At 40.8% G+C, this 25,826-nt stretch overlaps 1 protein-coding gene across 1 annotated transcript in view; it reads left to right on the forward strand.

The window, feature by feature from the left end:
• The window catches only part of NRXN3 (neurexin 3), a 981,410-nt gene that overhangs the window by 284,160 nt on the left and 671,424 nt on the right, over positions 1-25,826 (forward strand). The window contains exons 9-10 of the mRNA XM_035539906.2: positions 9,926-10,364; positions 15,801-16,184. Coding sequence (XP_035395799.1) covers positions 9,926-10,364; positions 15,801-16,184 — 823 coding nt within the window. The remainder of the gene's footprint in view (positions 1-9,925; positions 10,365-15,800; positions 16,185-25,826) is intronic.

A 25,826-nucleotide genomic window follows, 5' to 3' on the forward strand; every position in this document is an offset into this window, starting at 1 on the left:
ATTCACCCAGCTATACTAAATGGATCTATTTTCCTGAGACAGATATTTTGTATTTGCACAACCCTAGGTGGATTTGAAATATAATAAAATCAGTAAGTTGAGTGTGCTAAGTCATTGGCTGATGCAGTTTTCAGTGTCTTGTGTAATAAGGTTCAAACCTTAAATGATCAGTGGGGCCATCCTAAAATATTTCCTCTCTGCCTTTGAGATGAAATCCTTAAAGTACTTGACAGTAATCATTTCCTCACACACTCATCACTGAACCAAGCTAGACAGATTTAGCTTGTGCTAGCTAGACAAATTTGAGTTTTCAGGATGAATTTGGAAAGAGCGGGGCATTGTATAACTAGCGAATATCTCTATAAGCTCAATACAGAACTGAATGTAATTGAAATCAGCTAGTGCGTGCTTGTAAATAAGCTTCTGTGATGTTCTGTTTTGTTTCAACCCTTAAAAAAAAAAAACAGTCAAACCTTTACAAGTGAACTACCTAGCTAATAAACTTGAGCCCTTCAGTCTTGTGAGATATCAGAATTCTGTAAATAAAAGGTTAATCCTTTCTGTGCATTGAACACTATCAAAGTCTTTAACTACATAATTTGCCCTTTCTTGTTCCCTAAAATACAGAATCATAGAGAATAAGACTGGAAGGAACCTTGAGAGGTTATTTAGTCCTTTCCACTTCTGCTGTCCCAAGACAAAATGAATGACATCCATGTGAGCCCTGACAGCAATTTGTTTAACCTGTAATTAAAGGTCTTCAGTGATGGTTGCTCCTCAGGCAATCGCTTCCAGAGCTTCACTGTTCTTAAATTTAAAAAGCTTTTCCCAACATCAATTCTAACGCTTCCTTGCTGTAATTTTTGTCCATTATTTTTTGTCCTTTTCAGCATGGATACAACAAACAGATTGTTCCTTTCCTCTTTGTAGCAGCCTTTTTGTATTGGAACAGTGTTATGAAGTCTCCTCTTTTTTTTTTTTTTCTATGGTAAAAAGAAGCAATGCTTTCGATCTTTCTTTTATTTCCTAGACGTCTGGTTATTCTCATTGCTCTCCTTGGGATTATTTTGAATAGGTCCACTGTTTTCTTGAGGTGTAATTTTCTGAACTGGGCATGGTCTTCAGCAGAGTACAGCACTGTCTTCTCTCACATTTCTCAGACCTGTGCTCTTCATACATTCCAGGATGCTTCCTTCAATCCACCTAGTGAATGATTTTCTGTGGGTAGCTATTGTGTGTTTCTTTCTGCTCTCCTTATTTTCCCTCTGCACTACATAGGCTTGGTGTAGAACCTATGTCCTCATTATTGTACACTCCTGACTATTGGTGAAATACTGACATACCTCCTCAGTCCCCTTCTTACATCCAGATAAATGTCCAAAGTAGAACTTGCTCTTCAGGGCTAGCTTGAGGTACACCTGTGTCTGTGCCCTGTGGCAGAAGCAAGGAGTATCATAGCTGGTTGTTTGGGCTTCCATGTCCTGCAGCTTTTATTCTTTTCTGTTACTAGGCCAAATGGAGGTTTGAACAGAACACGAAGCAGGAGGGAAGTTCGGATTTATGCATCTGAGTCCACAGTGAAATGCCTTAAATACTTTGCCATGATACAAAGGTTAATTCTACTACTGTCAAACATCAGTTACTTTTACAACTAAATATTGACAGCTAGTTTTGAGGAACAGACTGAGAAATCTTAGTCAAATTTTTCAGTGTTTCAGTTAGCACTTAGCGGTCAAGACAAAATCTCTTGTTGTCTTCACTTACAGCTTTTGCCTAATGAGCAATTTGCAAAACCAATCCCGTGGCCATGTTAGCCACCATGCTATGAAGAATATAATTTTGAAAACATTTGGGTTTAAGTGCATTTCTCACTGTTCCTTAGAAAGTCTGTGGAAGGGTGATATGTTAAGAAATCCAGAAACTATATATTTTTTTCACTCTTTCCAGAACTTGGAAGTTTCTCCAACAGGGAAGGAACAATACCTGACACTTTAACCGCAAATGAGCATTCATCTGCAAATCATAGTCTGTGCTACAACCGATTTTTAATCTTCCGGCTTCCTAGGCTGTCCCTTTTCAGTAGCTGAGGAAACAACTTTAGTCTCTGGGACTAATATAGAATCTTTCAGCAGCATTTCTCTTCAACTTTATAGGCTTCTTCTCCTTCTGTTCTGTCATTTTTTTTTTCCCGAATGCATATATATAATTTCTCATGTTCCCATTATCTGTCCAAAGATGCAATTGTACTATCTGTTATTCCCTTTGAGATGAAGTTTTTCTTCAACAATAGACCAAATGATTTAGCAGACAGGGTATCCCAGTATGGAGGATGCAGAAATCCACCCACGTGATAAAATAAATCCTATCCTTATTGCTACCTATTCAAAGGAAGGAATCCAAGAAGTAGGTCATTTCACAACACAGTGCTCTTCTGTAGCTCAGATGCTGCAATGCAATACCAAGAATAAGTAAGGCTGTAGAGCATTTGCCGTTTTATTCACTTAGCAATATTTGTAGCTAACTCAAGAAGCGGCAGGCTCAGTATATGCAAAATCATATTGTACAGCTCAAGACAGATATTAGAACGTCAGTAAATAACTGCAGAGTAGCTTTTTTTTCCCCTTCTTTTTTATTTTTTCCCCCTTCTCTTCCTTTTATTACTGGTTTAGAATCTCTCTGTGATACTTGGTTGTAAGCAAAAATATCTTAGATTTTATTCTAGAACAGCATATATAGTGATATTTGGTCTTTACCTTGATGTATTCCCAGGTGAAAGTTAAGGCAGCAAGATGGACTCCCTAATCTGTTTAAGCTTTCTCTGGGATGCCACGTGAATGATTTGGGTTGGTGTTCATTCTGCTACAACTGGGAAGACACTCAAACGTCCTGGAGTCTTATGAGATGCAGAGGCTTATTTTTTTCCCTTGAAGGGTAGTTGAGACCACAGTAAAGTAGTGGTTCCTCTTTCCTCAGTAACTGCTAAGGAAGCGTTATTTTTCGGCATGAGCCTTTCTGAATGATTTTTTACTGTGTTTTCATTAGAGCAGTGGAAAGAATTCCCCCCCGACTTTTTTCAGCATTTTTTATGCACACCTTGAATCCCTTTTCTTTTTCTTTGTATCTTTACAAATGGAGTGCTTCCCTGCATCTTCCTAGAATTCTTCTGAAACTCAAGATATTCTCTCTTCCTTTTTTTGCAGTTTTCTACTTAAAGTTATTCAGAACCTAGAATAGATTTATAATGTGGAAAAAAAAACCAGGGAACCTTGAAATATTCCTTCCTTATTGTTTAGGTGTTCTGCTCCCCGTATTCTTATTTTTAGCTAGGTAAACACATGTTCTTTGTTAAGCATTTCCAGATGAGTTGCAGGATTGCATTACTTTAGCCAACATAGCACAAATTGTATCAGAATTTCTTTTGTTTGGTTTCAGTTATTTATTCTCAATGTTCAATGCATTGTTTTTTTGCCAGGCAAATGAACTCCTTTCATTGTGGTAAATGGTGATGTCTATCTATAAATACCTGAATACAGTTGTTATCCCACTGAACCATCAAATATGCTTAGACCAGGTATGCACAATGTGTTTAGATAATAAATACACTTAAAATAAGTGCAGCAGCTTTAGTTATCCACCACTGAAGCCTTGGACTGCCGCACACACAGTCTGTCCCAAATACAAAGTAAACCCTTATTAGCTGGTGCATTGGCTTTTATTTGCCAGTTGAAGCAGGCTAGAAACAGGTAGTTCTGGTGAACCCACTGATAGGCTGTAATTTATGAAGATGCAAGAACGCTTGTGGTGCAGGTGCCTTTAAGGCAGCCTTAGAAAGCCTCTAGGCTGAACGTCTCTGTTACCATTCTGACAAGTGATGCAGGCAGTTGACGAAGGGGAGCAACTCATGACAGAAGAAAAGCGATCGATGACACACAGGATGCAGTAGGGAAACAACTTGGCTGACCTTCCCAGGTGGTCTTCCTAGCCAGCTGAATTGAAGCAGCCTTCAGGTTGACCTTTTTGTCATGATAGTTTGTCATCTAACTCACTAGGCTATCAGTGGCCACCCCGCTTTGCTGCCTGCCTGTGTCCAGCCTGCACTAAAGCCCATTTCCTGCTTACTAGCACCAACTGCAAGAGGAGCTGAATATTGGCTACTGGCCAAGCCTAGCACATCATTTTTTCCTCACTTTTGTTGCTCACTCTCTATCTGCATCTTCACTTGATTGCAGAGAGACACTTTTCATCATTGTGAAAAGCCATCTGATTAGAGCTCTCATTAACCCATGAGTGAAGCTTCTTATCGTAAGTTTAGATGGAGAAGTTCCTTGAATGCTTCAGGATTGTGAAGTTGCCATTTTTAAGAAACCTCAAAACCAGATTGCCAATTTGTTTTAGTTCAGCTTAAAACAAACTCTTCTTTCTCAGCAGATTTAAAGGAAACCTAATTTACTGTATATCTTTTACTCTTTATCCTGCTAAATGTCTGGTTATCATGGAATTCTCCCACTACTGATTATCAGAGACTTTGTATCTGTACTACCAATCCCTGACCATCCTTTTATATTAGTTCAATTCGTAAAGCAAAGATAGATTGAACCATCCAGTTATTCTTCTGTTAAACCATATCCAGGACCAGTCCTGATGGAAAAAGAAAAAAAATATGCTAGTTTTATTCTGAGAATAGAAAGTGATTTTTGAGATTGGTATAATAAAGATTACTTTTCAAACTCTTTGTACATAGCTTTTGCCAGTTTTTTTTTTTTTTTTTTTTTTTTTTACCTCACTTCCAGGGAGAATTATAAAGAGGATGTGTGTGTCTGCACCAGGAATCATCTCCTCGACTCATACGCATCTTGAACCTCTTTGATACAGATACATGGCACAAAATCAGGCTGCTCTCTATTTAAGCAGACATGATCAGCTTTGTTCAGAAAGCCATCTGATAAATATGCACAAATGAATGGGCACTACTTTCATTGCTGTGCTTACCTCTGAGTTGCCATGGAAGACACGTCCCCGAATGGCACTGGGAAGCTGTGTCCTAGCAAGGGACAGCCCTCTGAGTCAGTCATGGCCTGAGTTGCAGTTAAAGAGGTGCAGGTTTCAATCAGTATTTTGGAATACCCTGCAAGTTAGGTCAGAGATTTCAGGTAAAATGTAACTATGAGGCAGGAAGTGTTCTGGAGATGATAGGTTATACTGCTGGCTGACAGCTTCCTCAGTGAACATCTGTCCTCCCTGGCTTGTAGCAGGTGACTGTAACAAACTAGCTCTTGAAGGTCATATTTTTAGAACTACAGATTTTAGTTTCATTCCCTAGGCTTTTTACTTGCTTTCACTTTTAATGATAGGTTGCAAGCTGGAGTCATAAACATGTAATGAAGACTCAGTGAAAGCACTGGTGGCAAGTCAGACCAGAATCAACATAAGCCTCTTCTCCTTTACCAGCCACTTTTAACATTTTGCAAGCATGTGTTTCAACTGTCCTGGAAAATGGCAATGAAGCATCTGTTGATTTCATTAAAATACAAAGATTCATAGGTTATGAGGCCAGAAAGAGCCATTATGATAATCTAGACTGATTTGCTATATAATTAATTCCTATCTCAGTATGTCTTTTAGAAAAAACTAGATCCTGTTTTAATTTAAAGTTTGCCGGTAGCTGAGAACATGCCATAACCTGTAGTAATTTATTTCAATAGCAAATTACCTGCATATAAAAATAAGTCATAATGTTTTAAAATGTGAATTTCTCGAACTTCAATTTCTAGCCCCCGGATCCTATTATTCCTTTGTCACATGGATTGAAGAGCTCTCTATTGCCAAATTCCATTTTCTGCATAGGTACTTGTAGATTGCGATCAGATCACCCTTTAACCTCTACCTATTAAACGGACTGAATTTGAATATTCTTTGCTATGGGACATGCATTCCAGTCCTTTAATTACATTCCCTTTTCTCATTTCTTGAACCTTTGGTTTAACAATAAAACTGCAGATATTTGAACCTGCCGTAGCATTTCACTGCCCAAGCCAGAGGTGCTGTTGTCTCTTTATTCCTGGTCAGGATTCACCTGGCAAATACGCTCAAGGATTATTTTTAGTCTTTTTTTTACAGTGCTGAAAGTTCTGATGTACATGATTATACGTCAAGATCTGGATGTCCAAATGTGACTGTCATTGATACCTAAAGTCAGCCATGTGAATAGGGTTGCACTTTTCTTTATGCACAGGTGTTTTTAAAATTTCTCAGGCTATGTGGTAGGTTTGGGTTGTAATGTTTTTCTTTTTATTTAAAAAAGAATAACGTAGATCAACAAACATTTCAATGACAGATGTTCAGATCTGGGTGAATCTTTGAAAAGAACAAATTCAGAACACTTGTATCTATTCCATACCCTTTCACATCTCTTCCGCAAGCGTTCCTTTGTAGTTGCTTGTTTGGTCTTTTCTCCAAACTTGCTCTCAGATCCACAATTACTAGTGACTTCCTGAGCTACAAGTAATTCTGTGTATTTTTCTCTAAATCCTTTGAAAGTTGTCTATATCAAAGATTTTCAGTGGTGGTACTGGTATAACTAATGAAATGCATGGCAGTCTGCAGCAAGCCCCGGATAAACCCAGGGATGGACACTCTGCTTTTCCCCAAAGGAGATGGGAGCTGTTACTGAAGTATCAAATACATGAAAAGGGGAGAGAGCTGGAAGCTGCATGTGTGTGTAAGCGTGTTCCAGCTACCAGCCCTCATATGTAGGTACTGTGTTACATTTCTTCTCCTTGCATGGGGAGAGGCTCGGTTCAGCCTCTCCTGTGATACATTTTAGAGGAGAGTCAGTTTGAGGAACTGTTAGCACTATTCTATAAGAACAGTTTTCCTGTGATGGGATGGTTAAAGTCACACACTATTCATTCAGACATGGCATTCTCTCGCTCACCAAAGCAGCTCTATAGCAGGGTGAAACCAACAATGCAGAGTTGCACCAAAGTGGCACCAGTCAGGGAATCCCATAGGTAAGTGCTGTCAGAAGAACTCTGTCCACAGGAACCTATTTCCAATTGTCCTCTTTCCCAGGCTGTCCTTGCAGTGGGTTAAAGGGTGAACTGCACACAACCTACTAAAGACAGATTCCTGAAGAATACATGAAAAGCCCTAGTAGGACTGAAGAATCGTCAGTCCGTTTACTCAGTGTTCTGCCTCCAGCAGTGGCAGTAGAATTGCTACTAAGGGAGAGCATGTGAGCATTGCATTTCTCTTACGCTCCCACAACATCCCCTGTCATTTGATTAGGATTATCAGATGGTCTATCCCTTCCTTTTTCCTTTAATATCAATTTGTGGACCTGCTGTCCATTTATCTTTTTGGTTCTTTTTTTTTGAACCTACTGATGCTCTCTTCTCTGCTTCTGCAAATTCCTGCAATAGCAAATTCCAGAAGTCCCTACTGTGTAAATAAGTACGTATAGAAATCTGTTTTTAATTTATTTAAACAAATATACAAATTTCAATGAGTGCCTCTAGTTGTTATTGCTGGATTTGGTAGAGCAGTTCTACATTCAGCTTCTCCACCGTCTTCTGTAAGTTTTGATGTTATTCTTTCTCAACTTTCTCATTCTTTTCTAAATAGGACAGCCCTGGCCTTTTCAGTTTGTCCTCATAAAGCAGCTGCTCCATGCTATTTATTGCTCTATTTATTTTTCTCTGTACCCTCAACTCCAGCATTTCCGTGAGATGCAGAGACAGGACTGCATGCAGTGCTCGGAGCTAGTGTCTGTGGAAAGCACTGGACTTGTCACACACATAAAGCATGTGCAGAAGTCCTGGGCAGTCCACGAGTATATATGCATGGAGTACATCTCAGATGTAGCTGTGGCTTCTTTCTGGCTCAGTTCCATTCGTTTGTCTGTCAAGAGGGGGAGGCTGCAATGCACAGGCCTGCTGAGTTACTGGAAGGAGGTGTACGGTCTGTCTAGCCGGAGTATTTGACGTGGTTAATCTGCAGAATGAAACTACTACAGGCCCACAAATTGGAAATATATTTTATTCCTGTTGCAGATGTTAACAGGCTTGATGTGTTTGGAGTCTGTGCAAGGGCAGAGTGCTTTACTGGGAACTAGAGCAAAATAAGCTATTGCAGGTCAATACTGTCCTCTGCTGGGAGGAACTACAGTGCTGTGCCATGACTCCAAATGGGAATTAACACTTGGATTCCCCTTTCACTCTGATGTAGGGCATTTTGCCTTTGGAACAGGGAGATCTGATGCTGTATTGGCTGCACTGGGGAAATTCTTTAATGCTTCACAAAAGCTGGACATTCTTCACGTGCTACAACTATGTTGAATTGTGACTTCATTTCTTTTTCATCCTGTAGTCATCTACTTCAGACTCTTACCCTCCATCCTCCCTATTATTTGCCTTTTAATATTTACTGCAGATTTATTTCTCTGATTGCGAGCTAGTGTGGTGTTCCAGATTTTATTTCTGTGAGTTGCTACTGGGATTATGAAGTTCTGTCTCATTCTGCAAAAATTCTTCTCTGACCTACTTATGCTCAATCTGCTGGTGGGTTTACAGCCTAGAGAATATCAGTGAAGAAGCATTAACTGTTTGGTCATAAAGTGCCCCTGGGCCTGCAGAATGAGTATTGCAAACATGTGTCCAAACATTACATCTGCATGTTTTTAAGCCTGTCCATGCACCAGATCAGATGATATTTGTAGAATTAGCAGTGCATATCTCCTTTCCTTTCTCGTTTCATAGTAAATTGCTGACAAACCCTTCTGTTAGCAGTTCAAAAGCAGAAGAAATCAAATCTGTGTGCACATGATGCCATATGTAGTAGACACAAAGAATTTTAAAAGAATGACTCCTTTGAAGAAATCAGAGTTTCCAGTAGTGTTGCAGAACAGTAATTCAATTTAAATTATGCTATTAGCAGAAATGCTTTTTCTTGTTGTTTGTGCCAGTTCTGGGTTCAGGAAGCACAGAAGGTTGTTGAGAAGGAAGTGCTCTTTAGAAATACTACAGCTCTGTGCTTTCTCCAGCAACTACCTCTGGGAGAATGGCATGGGGCAGAGACAAGTGCTCTTTTGCAGCAGTTTAATTCTGTACCTGTGAGAAAGAGAAGGGCAGGACTTTCACCTGAGCCAGGCACGCTCGGGAGTCTTTGGCTGTTTGGGCCTCTGCCCTTGGCTACTTTCCATTCCTGTAGCACTGTGCAGAGTTCAAAGTTCTGGTCCTCAGCCCAGATTGTGTAAGAGCCCAGGCACTCAATATGTAGAGGCTTTTATGTGTTACACAGATGTATCCATTGCAGGTTTGTGCCTACTGTGTTTTAAGATATCTTGGTAAGATAAATTATAAGTCTTTTGTTTATGTTTTTCTTGTAGCTCCTTAGGAGCCACAGGGCAATCACCAACAGTTCTCAGCAACTTGTTTAAATATTTTACATCTCTCTTCTAGTAGTAAAGCGGGCTCATAAGAATAATAGAGAAATGACAGTGGTAGTACAGAGTTCCCTGCTGCAGTTAGCAGAGATGGACACGGAGGTTAAACTTGGTTATGTATTTTGTATGGAATTTATGCAAATACAACAGCATGATGCCAGACACACACTGTATTTTATATACAAAAGCTTTTACAGCAGAGTGGGTCTGTGATAGAGTTAATTGTTCTCCCTGTCCTTCAGTAAGTGTTCTGTTCTGCTTGCTTATCTGATCTATAGTCATCACAGAGTGCCCATTGCTGTCATTCCTAAACATGCTCCTGGTTCTGCTCTCTCCTTCTGTCATCATGTCAGACTCTTGCATGGTCTCCCTTCTGCTCCCCACTGCCTTTTGGGAGAAGTTTATCTCCCACGGATGAAAGTAATTGGGGTATTTGTACTGTATGCAGGATTGATGTATGATATTTTTCCTTGTGTCTGACAGGTTGTTTATAAGAATAACGATATTCGTCTGGAGCTGTCTCGCTTGGCACGGATTGGTGATACTAAGATGAAGATCTATGGGGAAGTGAAGTTTGTATGTGAGAATGTGGCTACACTGGATCCCATCAGCTTTGAGACACCTGAGGCCTATATTAGTCTGCCCAAATGGAATACCAAAAGGATGGGCTCCATCTCGTTTGATTTCCGAACCACTGAACCCAATGGGCTGATACTTTTCACCCATGGCAAGCCTCAGGAGAGGAAAGACGCCAGGAGCCAGAAAAATACAAAGGTAGACTTCTTTGCAGTTGAGCTTCTAGACGGGAACCTCTACTTGTTGCTGGACATGGGCTCTGGGACCATTAAAGTCAAGGCCACCCAGAAGAAAGCCAATGATGGAGAGTGGTATCATGTGGATATTCAACGAGATGGAAGATCAGGTAGAGTGGTGACTTTTTCTTAAGTAGATTCATCTTTCAGACCTAGACCTAGGGTTAGAAATTGGTCGTAAGAAGCCTTCAAAACCTGCTAGGTTTAAGTCACCTTCTTACAAAAACTTAATCTTACTCCATGACTTTTATCCAGCAAAACAAAGATGTGAATGGCCAGGTTTTCATCAAATGTCTAGTGTGAACTTCAGATAGCGCATCACAGAGGCAATCTATTAAAATTTATTCTGAGTCTTCTGATACTCTGGACCTATCTTGGCAATTTCATATGCAATTATAGTGATGGCTCCTTTGAAGGGCATGGTACAGTTTAAGAACCCTTGGACCCACTATTATATAGTCCTTGTTTTGAGACATTCTCACTGATTTATTTTGGATTTCTATTCAAAAAGGAACTGAATAGAAATCAAATGAGCTTTTTTGTTGTGATCTGATATTACCATCTTCTGGATCTTGTATCTTTCAAGAATGGGGGTTGGATTTTGTCATAAGGAAAATAAAATTAATGTGTACAAATGGTAACAAATCAACATTTTCATCCTATTCTGTTTCCTTTAGCATCTCAGAATTTTCAGTCAGGTTTCTTCTTCACTCTCAGCCTGGATACCAAGCCTGCAGCAATCCTAGTTAAAGTATCTGGGTCAGCATTCAGTGGATATTTTTCCTTTTAGCTTCTCATTTTCAAAAATGTGTTTTAGTTTACTTCAAATAATATACTTATCTTGCGATTACAGAGAGGTATTTTGTTTGTTTCTAATGCTGTTTATAAAGCTAGCATACTCATGGTGACTGTGAAATTGTGTAAGGAAACAAAATAAATAATGTAACTTCATCTTGAGAACATGTGAGCAATTGTACTCGAATTCCTCCTGGACTGGTGGGATCTGAAAGCCAGGCCATATGTCCCTTCAAAGGGAATTTTGCCTACATTTGCAAGTGGATTTGGGATTTGTCTGGAGATCTTCAGATGATAGTAGTAGATCCCTAAGTTTATTTTTCTAGTCACAGAATGTCCTTGGTACAGAGGAACGCAGCGCTAGAATTTGCTTGCCTTAAGTTTTCAAAAGAGCTGACTTTTAGATAGTATGCAAAGCCTAGCTGTTTGAACAGGTCTTTGCCTGAAGCTAGTTTTTTCTTTTGATGATGTAAGGAGTTTTTTTTGTATTTTGCATTGTGCTCTACTAGGGCTTAATATGTGTGGTTATATATTGCTATCTCTGAAAGACATCGATAGGAACATTTTATAAAAGAAGCCCTAAATAAATAAATAAATTGAGCTTTGATTTCTTTAGAATTGCTAAAATTTAATTAACTTCCAAGGATAAACTCAATTACTAGCATTCAGTACTGCCTTCAGTTTTGCTTGCTCACTTGGGGACTGTCTGGTCCCTGAAGAGGCAGCTGCAGGAGGAGGAGAGAGAAATGACACTAAACTCTGTGCTAAGGAAGTTGGTAAAAACCCAAGGGACAAGAAGTACCCATGTTTGTTCATCTAGGAGGGTGTGACAGACGGGATTGCTACTTCATGGATGACACTGTAGGACTGACTTGCTGGTTGTTCAGCAGAAAGGTTTGTGATGCCCAGAACACTGATTAGAGATAACAGGCTGTGAATTAAAAGCAACAAGCTCAACAAGAATGAACACGTTTGCATGTTCTCTCCTTTTTTTAAAAATACATTTTCTGCTGATGACAAGTGCTGGGTTAATGACTCTAGTGACTGACGATGTGTCTCCCAGATAACCAGGATACCAGCATTCAGTTTTCCACACCATACCTTTAGCAAGCATCAACCACGTTTATCGTGTGGTGCTTTGGTAGGTGTGAGGATCATCCCTTCTTTAGTCCTTGGCTTTTCTTCCACATGCAGACTAAAGAACAGCTACACCTTAGAGGTAGTGGTTTTTTTGTTTGTTTGTTTTGTTTTGTTGTGGTTGGTTGGTTTGTTTTTGTTTTTTAAATGCAGATATGTGGTGTCTAGAAAGTGAACTGAAATAATGAACTTACCAAATGTGGGCCACAACATAGCTATTTGGTTTTAATGAGCTAGTGACCTACAGGTTCTGATTCTTACTACTAAAGCAGCCAGTCCTTTGCTAGGTGTCATCTCCCTTACTTATTTCCATTTCAGGAACAGTCCAAAACTTCAGGCTCTGCTGAGCCTATAAAATAGCCTACAATCCAAATATTCACTAATGCTGGGGAAGCACAGCAGTCTTGCTCAAATAACCTCTGGCATCTCTAGTCCCTTTAGGATTTGTGTATGCTTTGGTCTGAGCTGCCTGCCAGAGGAACAAAAGCTGTTTTTCCTTCGTGCTCTGACAGAAGCTGACAGGCTGGACATGGACACCTCGTGTCCTGTAACCTTTCTGTCCTTTGGGAATGCTCCTACAAAACCTGTCACAGTTTCCAGCAGGAGAACACTGAGCATGTTACACAAGACAATGTTTTTGGTTGGTCTTTGGCTACAAAACATGTGATATCCTACCTGCTGAGACTCTAAAAACCTTCCTGGAAGGTTCTTTCTACAGTTTCATCAGTGTAGTGCAGTGCTTTGAATACAGGGATTTGGAAAAAGAAAAAAAAAAAAAAATGTTAGCCCATCTAACTCCTCCTTTGTAGGGTCAGTTCAGAATTTTTCCATCTCAGCAGCTTGGCTTTAAAAGTCCTGTGCGCTGGAGCTAGTAACACATCCTTACAGAATTAGTTGTAGGGTACAAAATACTGGCAGAAAATTTAGGCTGGTGTCTAGCCTGTTTGCTTTTAACATTTCCTTCTCTTGCTCCAGGTTTTATGCTTCTCCTTGGTATTCAGTATTTCTTCTCTTTTTTTGGGGGGTGGGGGGTGGGGTCTTCACATTTGTTGCTTTTGCAGGTGTTGTTTGCTTTCTCTGTAGTAGCAGCTGTCTGGAGCTTAGCCCTTCCAGTGTTTCAGCTTGTTCTAGTCTTTTGGGTAATGTGTACTCCATGTGCTGCTTTTGAGGAGTGGCAGTGCAGACACTAGAAAGGTCGCTGTGATCCTGTGGCTCTGTGACACGCTGCCGTTACAACTGTAGGTGTATTGTCACGTCTTCTTTTTTCTTAAGATGTAAAGGGGAAAATGTCTGCAGTGCTGCAGCTGGTTTTTATAAAATGATTCATCAAATAACCCTGGTTCTCTGTGAGCCTTTAATTTGTAACGCCTCTATTGCTTCTGGCACTCTGCTGCCTCTGACATTATTCCTAAGTTATTACTGAACATCACACACATGAAATACCTTGTCTCTGTGTCATACGTGCTGTTCTCCAAGATGATACCTATTACAGCTGAAGAAAGAGCATATGTACATGACTGCACTTTCTTACAGAGACACAAAATAGAACTAACTCTATTAACTAAACTCTCCCACCTTATCGTAGGGGTGTATGATAAAAATGCAATGATGTGGAATTAATCTTAAAGCATGGATTGGCCTCTCTGAGGACAGGCTATCTTAATGACAAGGCAATTGGATGTGATGATTTATTGCTAGGAAGAGTGAATTGCTGATTTTTTTGCTTAGAGTCTTGTGGGCAGATGTCCCTATCACAGAAGCTGCTGAGTGCTCTTCTGAAGAGTATGCTGCTTTGTGACAAGAGAGACCTGTGTGATGATCCCTGCTTTTCCTTAGACATCTGATCTTAAACAAGTCACTTGGCTTCTACGAACTTGTTTCATATGTTCTGATCACATCTGTGTATTATAGGTTCTGATTAATTTATGTGCTGTGAATGGCATCAGTGTAGTAGGCCCACAGCTTGCTTGGAACATATGGAAACCTCTACAGTTTTAGTAATTTTTCTTCAGAGATAACCTTTGTCTTTCTCTACTTCAATTTTCCCATTTGTAAAATGGAATTTAGAATACTTAACTTTCTTTGTAAAACCATAGATAATTTATTTTGGAACAAACCTCTGGAGGTTTCTAGCCTAAACTCTGCTGAAATCCATGTTTCCTTCAGTGCTGTGCCTGGCTGTGTTTTGAATACCTTCAAGGATGGTGATTCCACAACCTTTCTGAGGTTCCTGTTTCCAGTGTTTGATGACTCTCAAGGTGAAAAATGTTCCTTTCCAGAGAGTTGGAATTTCCTTTTCTGCAACTACGATCAGTGCCTCTTGTCACTCCAAGGGCATGTTGCTGGCTCATTTTCAAGTTGCTGTCCAGCATGTCCTTTTCTGCAGAGTTGCTCCCTACCCAGCTGGTCCCTAGCCTGTACTGATGTGTGGGGTTATTCCTCTCCAGGTGCAAGACTTTGCATTTATAGTTGTACATTAAACATTTCTTATAAGCCCTTTTCTCCGTCTTATAAAGGTTTCTCTGACTGGTAGTTCTGTCTGTCCGTTCATCAACCTTTCTTCCCAATTTGATGTCATTTGCTCACTTGACGAGGGTCTATTTTTTCCTATCATCCAGGTCCAGCTTTGATGAAATGTTTACTGTGACAGCTATGTCATGTGAATTAATACAGAATCACAGAATGATTGAGGTTGGAGGGGACTTGTGGAGGTCATCTAGTCCAACCTCCCTGATCAAGCAGGGTCACCTAGAAAATGTTGCACATTCAAGCAGATTTTGATCATCTGCAGAGAAGGAGACTCCACAGCCTCTCTGGGCAAGCTGTTCCAGTGCTCTGTCAACTTCACAGTAAATAAGTTTTTCCTCTTATTCAGATGGAAATTCCATTTTTCAGTTTGTGCCCGTTGCTTCTTAACCTATCACTGAGCATCACTGAAAAGAGTCTGGCCCCATCGTCTTGGCACCCTCCCTTAAGATATTTATACGCATTGATAAGATCCCCTCTCAGCCTTCTCTTCTCCAGGCTAAACAGGCCCAGCTCTCCCAGCCTTTCCTCATAAGAGAGATGTTCCTGTCCCCTTATCTTTGTAGCCTTCCGCTGGACTCTCTCCAGGAGCTCCGTGTCTCTTGTACTGGGGAGCCCAGAACTGGACACAGTACTCCAGGTGCAGCCTCACCAAGGCTGAGCAGAGGGGAAGATCACCTACTTTGAATATTCTTTTGCTTATTTTTCCTCTCTAGTTCTGATACCATCAGATTCCTGTATGTTCTCAGTACATCCTTGCTTTGCTGGATGAATACCATTGAATAATGCTCAGGTTTTACATGTTATTGTTTAGCCGTTGCATTGCTAAGCTTGTGATGTTATGTTACAAGGTGGTGTACAGACACATGCTGATCCAGTCACTGTATGGAAACACTTATGGCTTGGGGTTAAAGAGGACAGGGAGCTGTGTAAGAATCACTGTCTCTGTTAGGAGTGTGTTTGGGCAGGGAAGAATCTTTATTTTCTTCCACTGAACCTTAAACCTCACTCAATTATTGGAAGAAATGAACTAGACTGAGGCTGTAAGTTAAAGCATTGATTGATGTCTCCTTATCCTCCTCTTTTAGGTACTATATCAGTGAACAGCAGACGCACCCCATTCACCGCTAGTGGGGAGAGCGAGATCTTAGATCTGGAAGGCGACATGTACCTGGGTGGGCTGCCAGAGAACCGGGCAGGACTCATCCTTCCCACAGAGCTCTGGACAGCAATGCTGAACTACGGCTATGTTGGCTGTATCCGAGACTTGTTCATCGACGGACGAAGCAAGAACATCCGGCAGCTGGCAGAGGCACAGAACGCAGCAGGAGTTAAGTCCTCCTGCTCCCGCCTGAGCACCAAGCAATGCGACAGCTACCCGTGTAAGAATAATGCAGTCTGCAAGGATGGCTGGAACCGCTTCATTTGTGACTGCACTGGCACTGGCTATTGGGGTAGAACGTGTGAGCGAGGTAAGTTGAGTTTTCTGACCTCAGTTATGCAGAGCTGAAGGTGTGCAGGAGTACTAGAACAAAATCCAGTGGTTCCATCATACTTTCTCCTGCCCATGTTGGTCTTCCCAGTGCTGAGTTCTGGTCCCCACACTAAGAAAGCTCTCATCTCAGATGGTTTCTTTCCAGTCTTTTTCCACTTTCATTTCATGAACTTTCTTCATCTGCCACTTCACTCCCTAATTCTTAAGTCATTTTCTTCAGGTTCTACGGTCACTTCAGCTGAGTACAGTTGGATTTCTAAGGCAGACAATCCTGCTGTATATGACAAGTTTCAGGCATATTACCGGAAACGTTATCAAGTGTAATTTTGGATTATTGTGATATTTCTTGCATGAAACAGATGGCATACCCCAGTTTTGTCTAGTCTTCCTCTTTTTTACATGGTAGGATTTCTGTGATGGCTGTTTATTGGTAGAACTAGCTAATGGGATTGTGTTAACAGCAACATGTTTCCAAGTTCACCTCTGATGAAATCAGATCTGTAGGAGATGGTGGGAGAGTCTCTGCCCCTTATCATTATGTTATTGTAAAGACATCTGATTGGAGATGTGAGACCAGAGTATGGCTGGTACAGGCAGGCACATGTATATATTCTAGACCACAAGGAAGTGAATTCAGTAATGTAAGATGTCTGAGCTGTACACTCTTGAACACCAGGTGGTTCCATTAATAGTTGTCCTTAGTGTACTGGTGACACCCTTGGAATGAGCAGTTAAAAAAATGCAGTGCTAAGATCACTTAAAAAATAACATACTTCCTATAGAGTGTTTACTGGTATTGAAACCAAGTTTTCTGTTCAATAGGTGCTTATTAACACTTCTTTCTGGCTGAGCTGCCCTTACAGTACACCCAAGAAATAACTATAAACTGTCAGCCCTATTAATCTTAGGGCTTTCAACACATTCTTTCTATTACCTTTTTGGCACCATGGCATAATGGTTATAACATGTGTCTCAGAGTTGGAAGTTTGGATATTTTTAAGTTTCTGCCATAAATATGTAAGAAGCTACTTTTCCACTCAGTGTTCCCCACTACCCCTTTTTTACTGTAGATCACAGTACCGTATGACCCAAGAGAAACACTGTGAAAGTTAGGCGCTATGCACAAAATATTAGGCAGATTTGAGATTTTGTAATTCATTTGCTCTCCAGAGGATTTTCTTCTTTGCAGGGAGTTTTTATTAATGAGTAGAATTCTTTTGACAGACCGGGTAGGGTTTTTAGGCTTTACTGCAGAATATCTGTGATCATTCATAAGGCTTCTCACAGCCAGCAATTTGCAGCATGCTGCCCTAAGCAGCAATTGCAGTTAATTGCCAGTGGTCCTTAAAACAGCTGAAGCGTCAACACTGCCATCCGTGCTGTGGGGACATGGGTGAAAATGTCGCGTCATAAGATTGATGTGCATTGGCTATGCCAATGTCAGCTCAGCAGTTCTCTCTTACAGACTACATTGGTTTAGACGATTCTGGAAGACATCAGAGGTTTTCTCAGCCACAGACTTGTGAATCGTATTGGCCTGACTCTGTAGCCAGTGGCAAGTGAGCTTCCCATTCTTGATCATAATTCTGTAATGCTTCTCTGCTGCCTAGTCTAAATCAGCGTGTCAATCTTGGAAATCATGTGAGAAGAGCATTTTGGAACCACTATAAACATTGCAGCCTTCGGACAGGTTTCCAAAAAGTCAAAGATCCCCCAGTAGCTGTTGGAAGGGAAAGGTGGTGTGGCTGTGAGCAGGGTTGGAAAAGAAGATGTGGGATGACTGCTGGCTTTGCAAGTGGCATGAACTCAATTAGAGTAGTGTTCTGATCTCCTTCTTTAGATAGCTCTGATAAGTACTCTGAGATTAAAAACAAGTCGAGACCTGGCAATGAGGACTTGCGCTAAATACCGAAGTTCCCTGTGCAGTCAGAGGAAGGAGGTAGTTGCTTCTCAGGAGAAATCCAAAGCAATTATGTGATCTGTTTGCCTCCTTTTGTTGATTTGCCTTGTCTCCTTTCATTGATTATGTTGAGATCCTGGTCTGATAATTCACTACTGCTGCACTCCAGAAGGTGCTAGGGAGGAACTGAGTGCCAAACTGCCAAGGCTCCCAGATTGACAAAAGAGATGGTCTTGTTTGGGGTGGGGGACATAAGGCAAAGAAGATAGAAAGGAGGCTGACAGATAGGAAACAAGCCCTCCCGTAAATGATGCTTTGAGTCCCTTCTAGTCTACTCTTCCTAGTCTGTGAATGCTCATATTACAGAGTTCTCTGTTCCTGCCAAATGCCCATCTTTTTCCCCAGAACAACTTCCCTTCTTCCACCCTTGCCCAGATGTCCTCTCATGAGGACACTTGGACTTCCCAATAACGTGTCCTCACATGGCGTTGTGCCTGCATCTGAGATGTATGTGGTTATGATCTCCTTGCCTCACCCTGCTCATCGAGCTCCTATTATGCCTGATTAAAGTATGCATGGTGGAGAGCAAGATTTAGTCATGCCAGAGACTCCTAAAATGAAAGGTGTTTTTTGGGTTTGTCAGAAATAAAAGGCAGACACAGAGAATTGGATGTGATAGAAGTTATTATGACTGCAAGTATGTATTGTACTTAGTTTGCTAGGCCTTGGGTTGTGATGTGTCAGGCATTAGAAAAAAAAAAAAAGCTTGGAGCTGTACTCCTCATAGTATTTAGTCGTTCTTGCATACTTGGGTTTTAGAAGGAATAGGAATATCAGAGAACGGTGCAGTGAAGTCTCTATTTTAGAATACCTTGTTCCGTCTGGTCTGCCTTATTGCTAGTTAGTTTGAATAAAGGCATCAGACGTAGGGTGAACTTTGTGAGAGATGACAAAAAGGATCCTCAAATGCAATGGGTAGCATGTTTCCTCCTGGTGTTTGTGAAATACCTTCTCATATTGAACCCAGCAGAAATTAGGGTGCGTTGCAAGTCTGTCCGCAAGAACGGCTGGAGGGCTGATACAGACAGGCAGGAGAACGGGAAAAGGTGGAGTGGTTCAGCTGCCGTGAAGGTTCTTTAGTGGTTTAAGGTACTTAATGTCTTCTATGCTCTTTAGTTTCTAATTTGTTAGTACTCAACATCAGCCATGGCATCAGGTCACAGCAGCCCCCTGTTAATTGCACTAAATGGAAGTACTCGAGGTGGAAGTTGAGGTCTGGCTCATGGAGCGTGATGTGCTTCCTTGCTGTAATAACAGAGTACCTCCTCACAACCCACAGATTTTTTTTCTGAAAAGAACCCCAAGGCTCTGGCATTAAACAAGCAGGAGGAGATGAAAGTGTGTTGTATTCACATAGCTATTTCCTGTAGCTGCAGTGAAGATGCCATGAGCTCCAAAGGGTGATTGGGATCTGTTCTGCTGATCCTGAAAGCTCTCTGCAATGTTTTCCTTCTACCTAAATTTAGCAGAAGCCAAAAGCCCAGGAACAAGGCCATATAGAACAAGACTACTGAAAATCAGATAGTGTTAGGCTAGTGAAAATGTGAAAATTGAATGTTGTTCATCACTCACTTCTTAATGCTTTTTCCTACTTAATTGCCTCGGTTGGACTTTCTTTTATTACGAGGAGTATACTAATAAGATTAGAAAAATGCGGGTTGATAGGAGACTGCCAGCCATTTAAGACAGAAATAAAGGACAATGAAGTTTAGATTTTAAGCCTTTCAAGGTAGTTGTTCAGAACTGGCATACCTGGAGTCCTTTCCAGGTAACAAAGAAAGGTCTTGTTCCAGCTCTTTTCATTTGCTGAACTGCACCCAGTGTTTATTGCAGCAGACAAAGATATCCCATTCCAGTTCTCCCCAGGGCTGGAACCAGTGTCCTTTCCTGTTTGGGTTTGCTCACAGATGGGCGATTAAATCCGCAGCAAACCAGGCTTTCTCTGTGTTTTGCATCACACTGTTTGTGAACAGCAATGTACCTGCTGTTGGCAATGCTGATGTTGAGCACAGGGCTATGCATTCAGTTTTATTATCTGCCTAGTACCTTTATGGCAATATTTGCTAAGAACAGTTTAATGACAACAAACATCTGCCCATTATGTATGCAATAAACTGGGATGCTGTAAAATTACTGGTAATAAGAAATGCTACAAAATCATTTACTACATGGTTTAAGTGCTGCATCCGTTGATGTCTCAAGCACAGGTAGCAGCATAGATTTCATTTTTGTTTTAGTGAAGATATTTGATGATGATTACATATTTGAAGGTTTGTTTAAAAAAAAAAAAAAAACTCAAATATGTTGATGCTTTTTAGACAGTCCAGTCCTTCCAAGTCTACAGTGTTATGCTAGGTAACTGCAGAGAATAGATTTTCTTATAGGACTGATGGTTCCCAGGGGTGCTGGAAGTATCAGGAGAAAAGCCTTTGCTGCAGCGTTTTAATGCTTTTAATCCCAGCTGGATCTCGAATATTCAAAGACTTCAGGAAAGTCAAAATATCCGAATAATTTTTATGATTTCATGAGATAAAATCCAAGATGTTAGAGATCAGAAGGTCTATTCTACAACTCATTTTTTCATTAATTTACTAGTGCCAGGTGGGTCCCTGCTGTACAATTTGCGAGAATGTCTCCAAACAGCAGAAAAAAAAAATTCCATCTGAAATTGGAAGAAGTTCAAGTAATCCCTTCACACCCATTTGTATTTGCACCTTACTAATTTCATAGTAAAGTCTCTATTCAATACGACCTGAGGCATGTTAGCTTTGCTAAGGGCATTTGTGTGAGAAGTTCATTTTCTCACTTACCATCAATCTGTTTGTAATACATGGCTGTTTCCCTCAGTGGCTGGCCCAAGCAGCTACTACTGTGGCATACACTGTACACAGTTCTCAAGAAACGCAGGCCTGTGGTGGTTTTTGTTTTTTTTTTTTAGTACTTAACTCCCTTGTATCTCTCCATAATGACTGTCTGTCTCATTATAAAAGAGTACTGTTTGGTTTTCTAACTGCTGTTTTTCTCAACTATATTAAGCTCAGGCCTTTATGCAAACTCAGCTTCTAACTACAGATTTTGTAGTCTCCATCTTTACCTCCTTTTCTTGCCTTCCATCAGGTAATTTCTGTTCTAACATCCCAACAGCTCCCAAAGATGCATGAGATGTTGCTCTAGAGCCAGTAAGGACAGCACAGCCAAGGTGGGCCTTGTAAAGGAAGAGAAGCAATATTAAGAAACAATTTCAGTCTTCCAGTTGTGTGGAGTCATATTGTGAGCCTTTCTACTCCACTGTGAATATATATCACCAGGACAAGTGATGGCCTTGTAATGCCTTTGTGATATCCTCGGTACAGAAGTGTGCAGTTAATTCTGCAGTCAGGGTGATTACATCTTTTGGGGAAAAGATTATTTCATGGTCTTCAGGCTGTTTAACTTGAACTTTGAAGAGTCTTATTGACGTGACAATATCTAACAGCATCTGTTGAGCAGTTGGAAAATCTGAGACCATATAAAAATCAACTGATTCTCTCTCCTATATTTTACAATAATATGGTTATGAATTTTTATCTTGCCTTTGTCCCTTTGTCTTAATCCCGTCTCCATCATTGTATGCTCTTGATATTTAAGGACACGTCTGCCTTCCTTGCTGCATGCGAATTTGTTAGTACGCCAGGTGCTCTTTATTTCATCTTAATATGTTAATTAATGCTACAGAAAAATAATTTCTGCTATCTTTCTCTAAACTATGTTTCTGGCTGTATATTGCTAAGTGTAGCTATTGCAAGCTCCTCCTATTGAAGAAATATAATCATCCAAAACTATTAGATTTTGTGCCACTGTCAGTTCCTACAAAGGGCACTTGAACAACAAAACAGATGTTACATGGGTGGATCAGTAAGAATGTTTAGTTAATGCTTTTTAGCATCTTATACTTTTGCTAGTATAGGCCTCTTCTACAGGACTAATACTGTAGTGGCATATTTATCTGCCGTTTTATAAATGACAGCTCAGACCAATGGCTTCTTAATACAAACCACAAATTGCACCACATCTATAACTCAAGGCATGATGCTGCTCAGATAACTCTCAAGTTAAAGGAAAGGTTATCATAGCAGGTGTGTTTTGCTTGAATCAGACTGTATTGAGTGAACGTAACTTAGGAAATCTTGGACCATCTGGAGTGATAAGTCACCATGCAGAAAGGAAATACTATTTCATCTTCTCATCCTAACTCTCCCAGGTAGTCATATGTTGTACATGTCAGATCTATGATCCAGAATGGGCTTGCTTGTTTTGAGTATGCACCACGTCTGTTGTGACCGGTCAGGTGGCTGGAGATAAACTGATGCCATCTTGTGGAATAGTTGCTTCAGACCGCATGGTATCTTTGAGTCTTTGCTCAGTGGCTGGTCTCAGTCCCTGTGGCTTCAAAACCCCCTTTGCTTTTCATACCCTTGCATCAGATCAGTTTGTGTTTCTGCTGAGACTATCAGTTGTCCCTACAAGTAATGGCATTTCTTGATGGAAGTGGCCAGGATGAAGTAGAATCATTTGTCATGAAAAATTATTTCCAGTATTTAAAGTGACTGTGTAGGCCTTGGAGATGTTATCTATGAAATTAGCTTTCTCTGTCTCTGCACTTTGCCCAGTGGAAGCCTTCAAGCTGAAAGGCAGACATTGGCACAGCACTCTCATTTTCTCTCTCATTTCTTCTTTATTCATCTCAGGGGGAGAGGAAGGACTTGGCATTCATGATGCTCCCTTAATTGACTCTCCATGTGGAGATGGGCAGTCACCCCTTGGACACTGATTGATTGGATTAGGCTATTATGTGGTATGGAAAGGATATTCAAAAGCACAGACATCACCACAAGCATGGAAAGGTCGTATTTGGTGGTGTGTATTGGCTCAATCAGATCTGCTTGGTTTCTCTGCCTTTTCTCAAATGCAGTTAATCAACAGACCAGGTCACAGGGTGGTCCTGGTCAATCCTTTGCTAGGTACCAGAGTTCAAGGTATAACAGTCCTGAACTAAACCACTCTCACTCACTCTTCTAAAGGGCCTAAGAATACACAAAGGAAAGATGATTTTCACTGCCTTTATTTGCATCCTTACCAGCATCCTCAGTTTTTTTGGTACACAATCAAGAACAAGCAGGTTAAAATTGGGGGGTAAGGTAAGGTGCAGAAGAGGGAAGCTGTATCCTGAAAAATGAAATCTCAATATGAGTTTGAGAGCTACTTTGTGATGATTGCGTGTGGTGAGTAGGTAAAACCTAAAACTTGGGACATATCCATCACATTAGTGCAAAAGTCATCTCACTGAACAGGCAAGGAAGCAGGGAGAATGTACAAGAAAAGCAGCTTGATACTAAGTCCTGTTAGTTTCATGATGCTTCCATTTTTTATGGCCTGCAGGCACTGACTTGTAAAGTTGTGCCTGTAAGGCAAGGTCGTCTTGTGGTCAGCCTAGACCCCTCTGGGTACGGGTTTCCTTCCATCCTAATCTCGTGTTCCTTTGAGCAACTTAACATTTTTCTGTTCCTGAAGAAGGAAGAATTGTAATCCTTTATGTTGCAATATTTCTAAAGGGAGCAGAAGGACAGGATTGGTTGGAGGGGATTACCCTTGGAAGTTGTATCAAAGCAGTAGAGTTTAGGATTCAGATGGATTCATGTGAAAATGGACTTTTAAGTCTGGCTACCCCAATACCCACAGGCCCCATTTCAAACTGGTGAGAAAAGAAAAATACAGTATTTTAAATAGTGAATTTTTATCCAGTACCTTTCATTAAATGAGTAAAAATGGAAAATGAGAATTCAGCCGTCAGCTGAAAAGCATGTTAGATTGACAGCTTGGGGAATCCTATGCTTGTGCGCAGAATGAGAAATATATGCAGAGTAGCTATCCTTTATATGCCTTATTCCTCTCTTAGAGGAGTATTTGCGTTAGAGATTAGAAGGTAGGTCAGTCTTTCTGACCTGCTGGGTCTTTGGTAGAGTTGCAAAGTAGAGTAGTGAAAGGAAGAATTCTTCTATAGCTGATTTCCCCTCTGTTGCTTGTGTGACTGCAAGAGGAAAGCCGAAGGCAGAGCCATGAGGTACCTTCGTGCACCCAGCCCAGGGAGCAGAGCAAGGGGTGCTGTGCTGCATAGAATAGAAAGGAGTTTGTGCTGCATGTCTCACCTGCTGTGTTAGGACGAGATTTACCCCTGAAATAGTGACTGGCAAAAGGCATGCTTGCCAAATAGTGGGAAAAATGCAAGAATACAGAAAACATCTCAAGTATTTTATAACTTAAAAAAAAACAACACACACAACCTCTGGCATGAGTCTTTGTGACTGAAGAGAAACATGAGGTGAATGTAAAGACTCTCCTGATACAAAGCAATCTCACGAAACTGTAGAGTTCTTGCACTAACCTCAGTGTAGGAGGTCTGGTTCCTAGACATGGAAGGCTAACAGCTCAGCTTCTGGTTAGGGACGCATCCAAGTTTTCACCATTTCGTTACCAACTCCAAAGTGATGTTCTCTTCTGTTGTGGTTTCTTTTTGATGTAAGCCCCCAAAGTCACTGCTGCTCCATTTTCTGTGGTCAGCCCTCTTGTTCAATTTGTGCAAATCTCCTTTATTCTGCATTTGCATGTGTTTGTTCTATCCTCTCTGTGGACTGACCAGTGCAGAGTTTCAGCTTTTCCCTTCCTGTCAAGTGTTTCTAGAGGATGATTTAGCACTGCAGCCAAGGTAATTGCTGTGTTTTTAATAACTCCAGCTGTTCTTCTTGTTGACCACAGTGTTGGTGTGCTGAGGATGTGGCTAAAGAAAAGCACAGGTAATAGGTGGCGGTCTACTTTGCAGGAGTCCTGGCGTGATGCAGGGAGAACCTCAGTGATGTGGAGGAGCTGGCATTAGCCACCTTGGTGAACGGGGTGGAAACTGTCCAGGATTGAGCAGGGAGATTTACTTTTCTCCCAGACTGTCATCCTCCTTGTTCCTGAAGGAGCATCACAAATCTGCGTGTAGGCTAGTATCTTTTTCTTGCGTTGTTTTATAGCCTGCATCCCTTTCAGGTTAAGGGGATTAGAGTAAAAAGAAATAGAAATGTTTTATCATGCTGTATTTTAAGTGGCTCACTCAGGTTTTGCTTTTATTTTTTATTTTTACTTAAAGTCAAAGGTACTTGGGTTGCTTAAAACAAAAACAAGCGAACAAAAACCATAAATGAACACCACAAACAGCGATGTCAAAGAGTAGTGGATCCAGCAGCCAGAAGGACTTGTGTCCAAATAAAAAAAGGCAGAAAAGTGTAGGCTGGAATTGGTATTGACTGTGCAGCGTGCACAGTGCTAATGGACCTGCAGAAGAAACAAGAACATTCCAGCCATAAAATGAAAACCCGGTCCACTGTGAATACAGATGAGAGTAGGAAAGACACTGCTTTTATGGGGCTGTTTTTTCACACATGGCCTCTTGAGCTAACCTGCTTATACAGTCAGAGTGACAGGATGTAGATTAGCAATCAGTGTCCTCGTTTAGTCATTTCTCCCCAGGTTGATTTACACCGCTGTGATTTCTTTTTTCTTTTGTCTTTTCCTGCTGGCTGGTGACTATTTGCAAAACCAATCTATTGCCTTTTATACCGTTTTATTCTGAGAGAAACC

Source organism: Cygnus atratus, chromosome 5 (assembly GCF_013377495.2).
Source record: "Cygnus atratus isolate AKBS03 ecotype Queensland, Australia chromosome 5, CAtr_DNAZoo_HiC_assembly, whole genome shotgun sequence".
Classification (NCBI taxonomy): domain Eukaryota; kingdom Metazoa; phylum Chordata; class Aves; order Anseriformes; family Anatidae; genus Cygnus; species Cygnus atratus.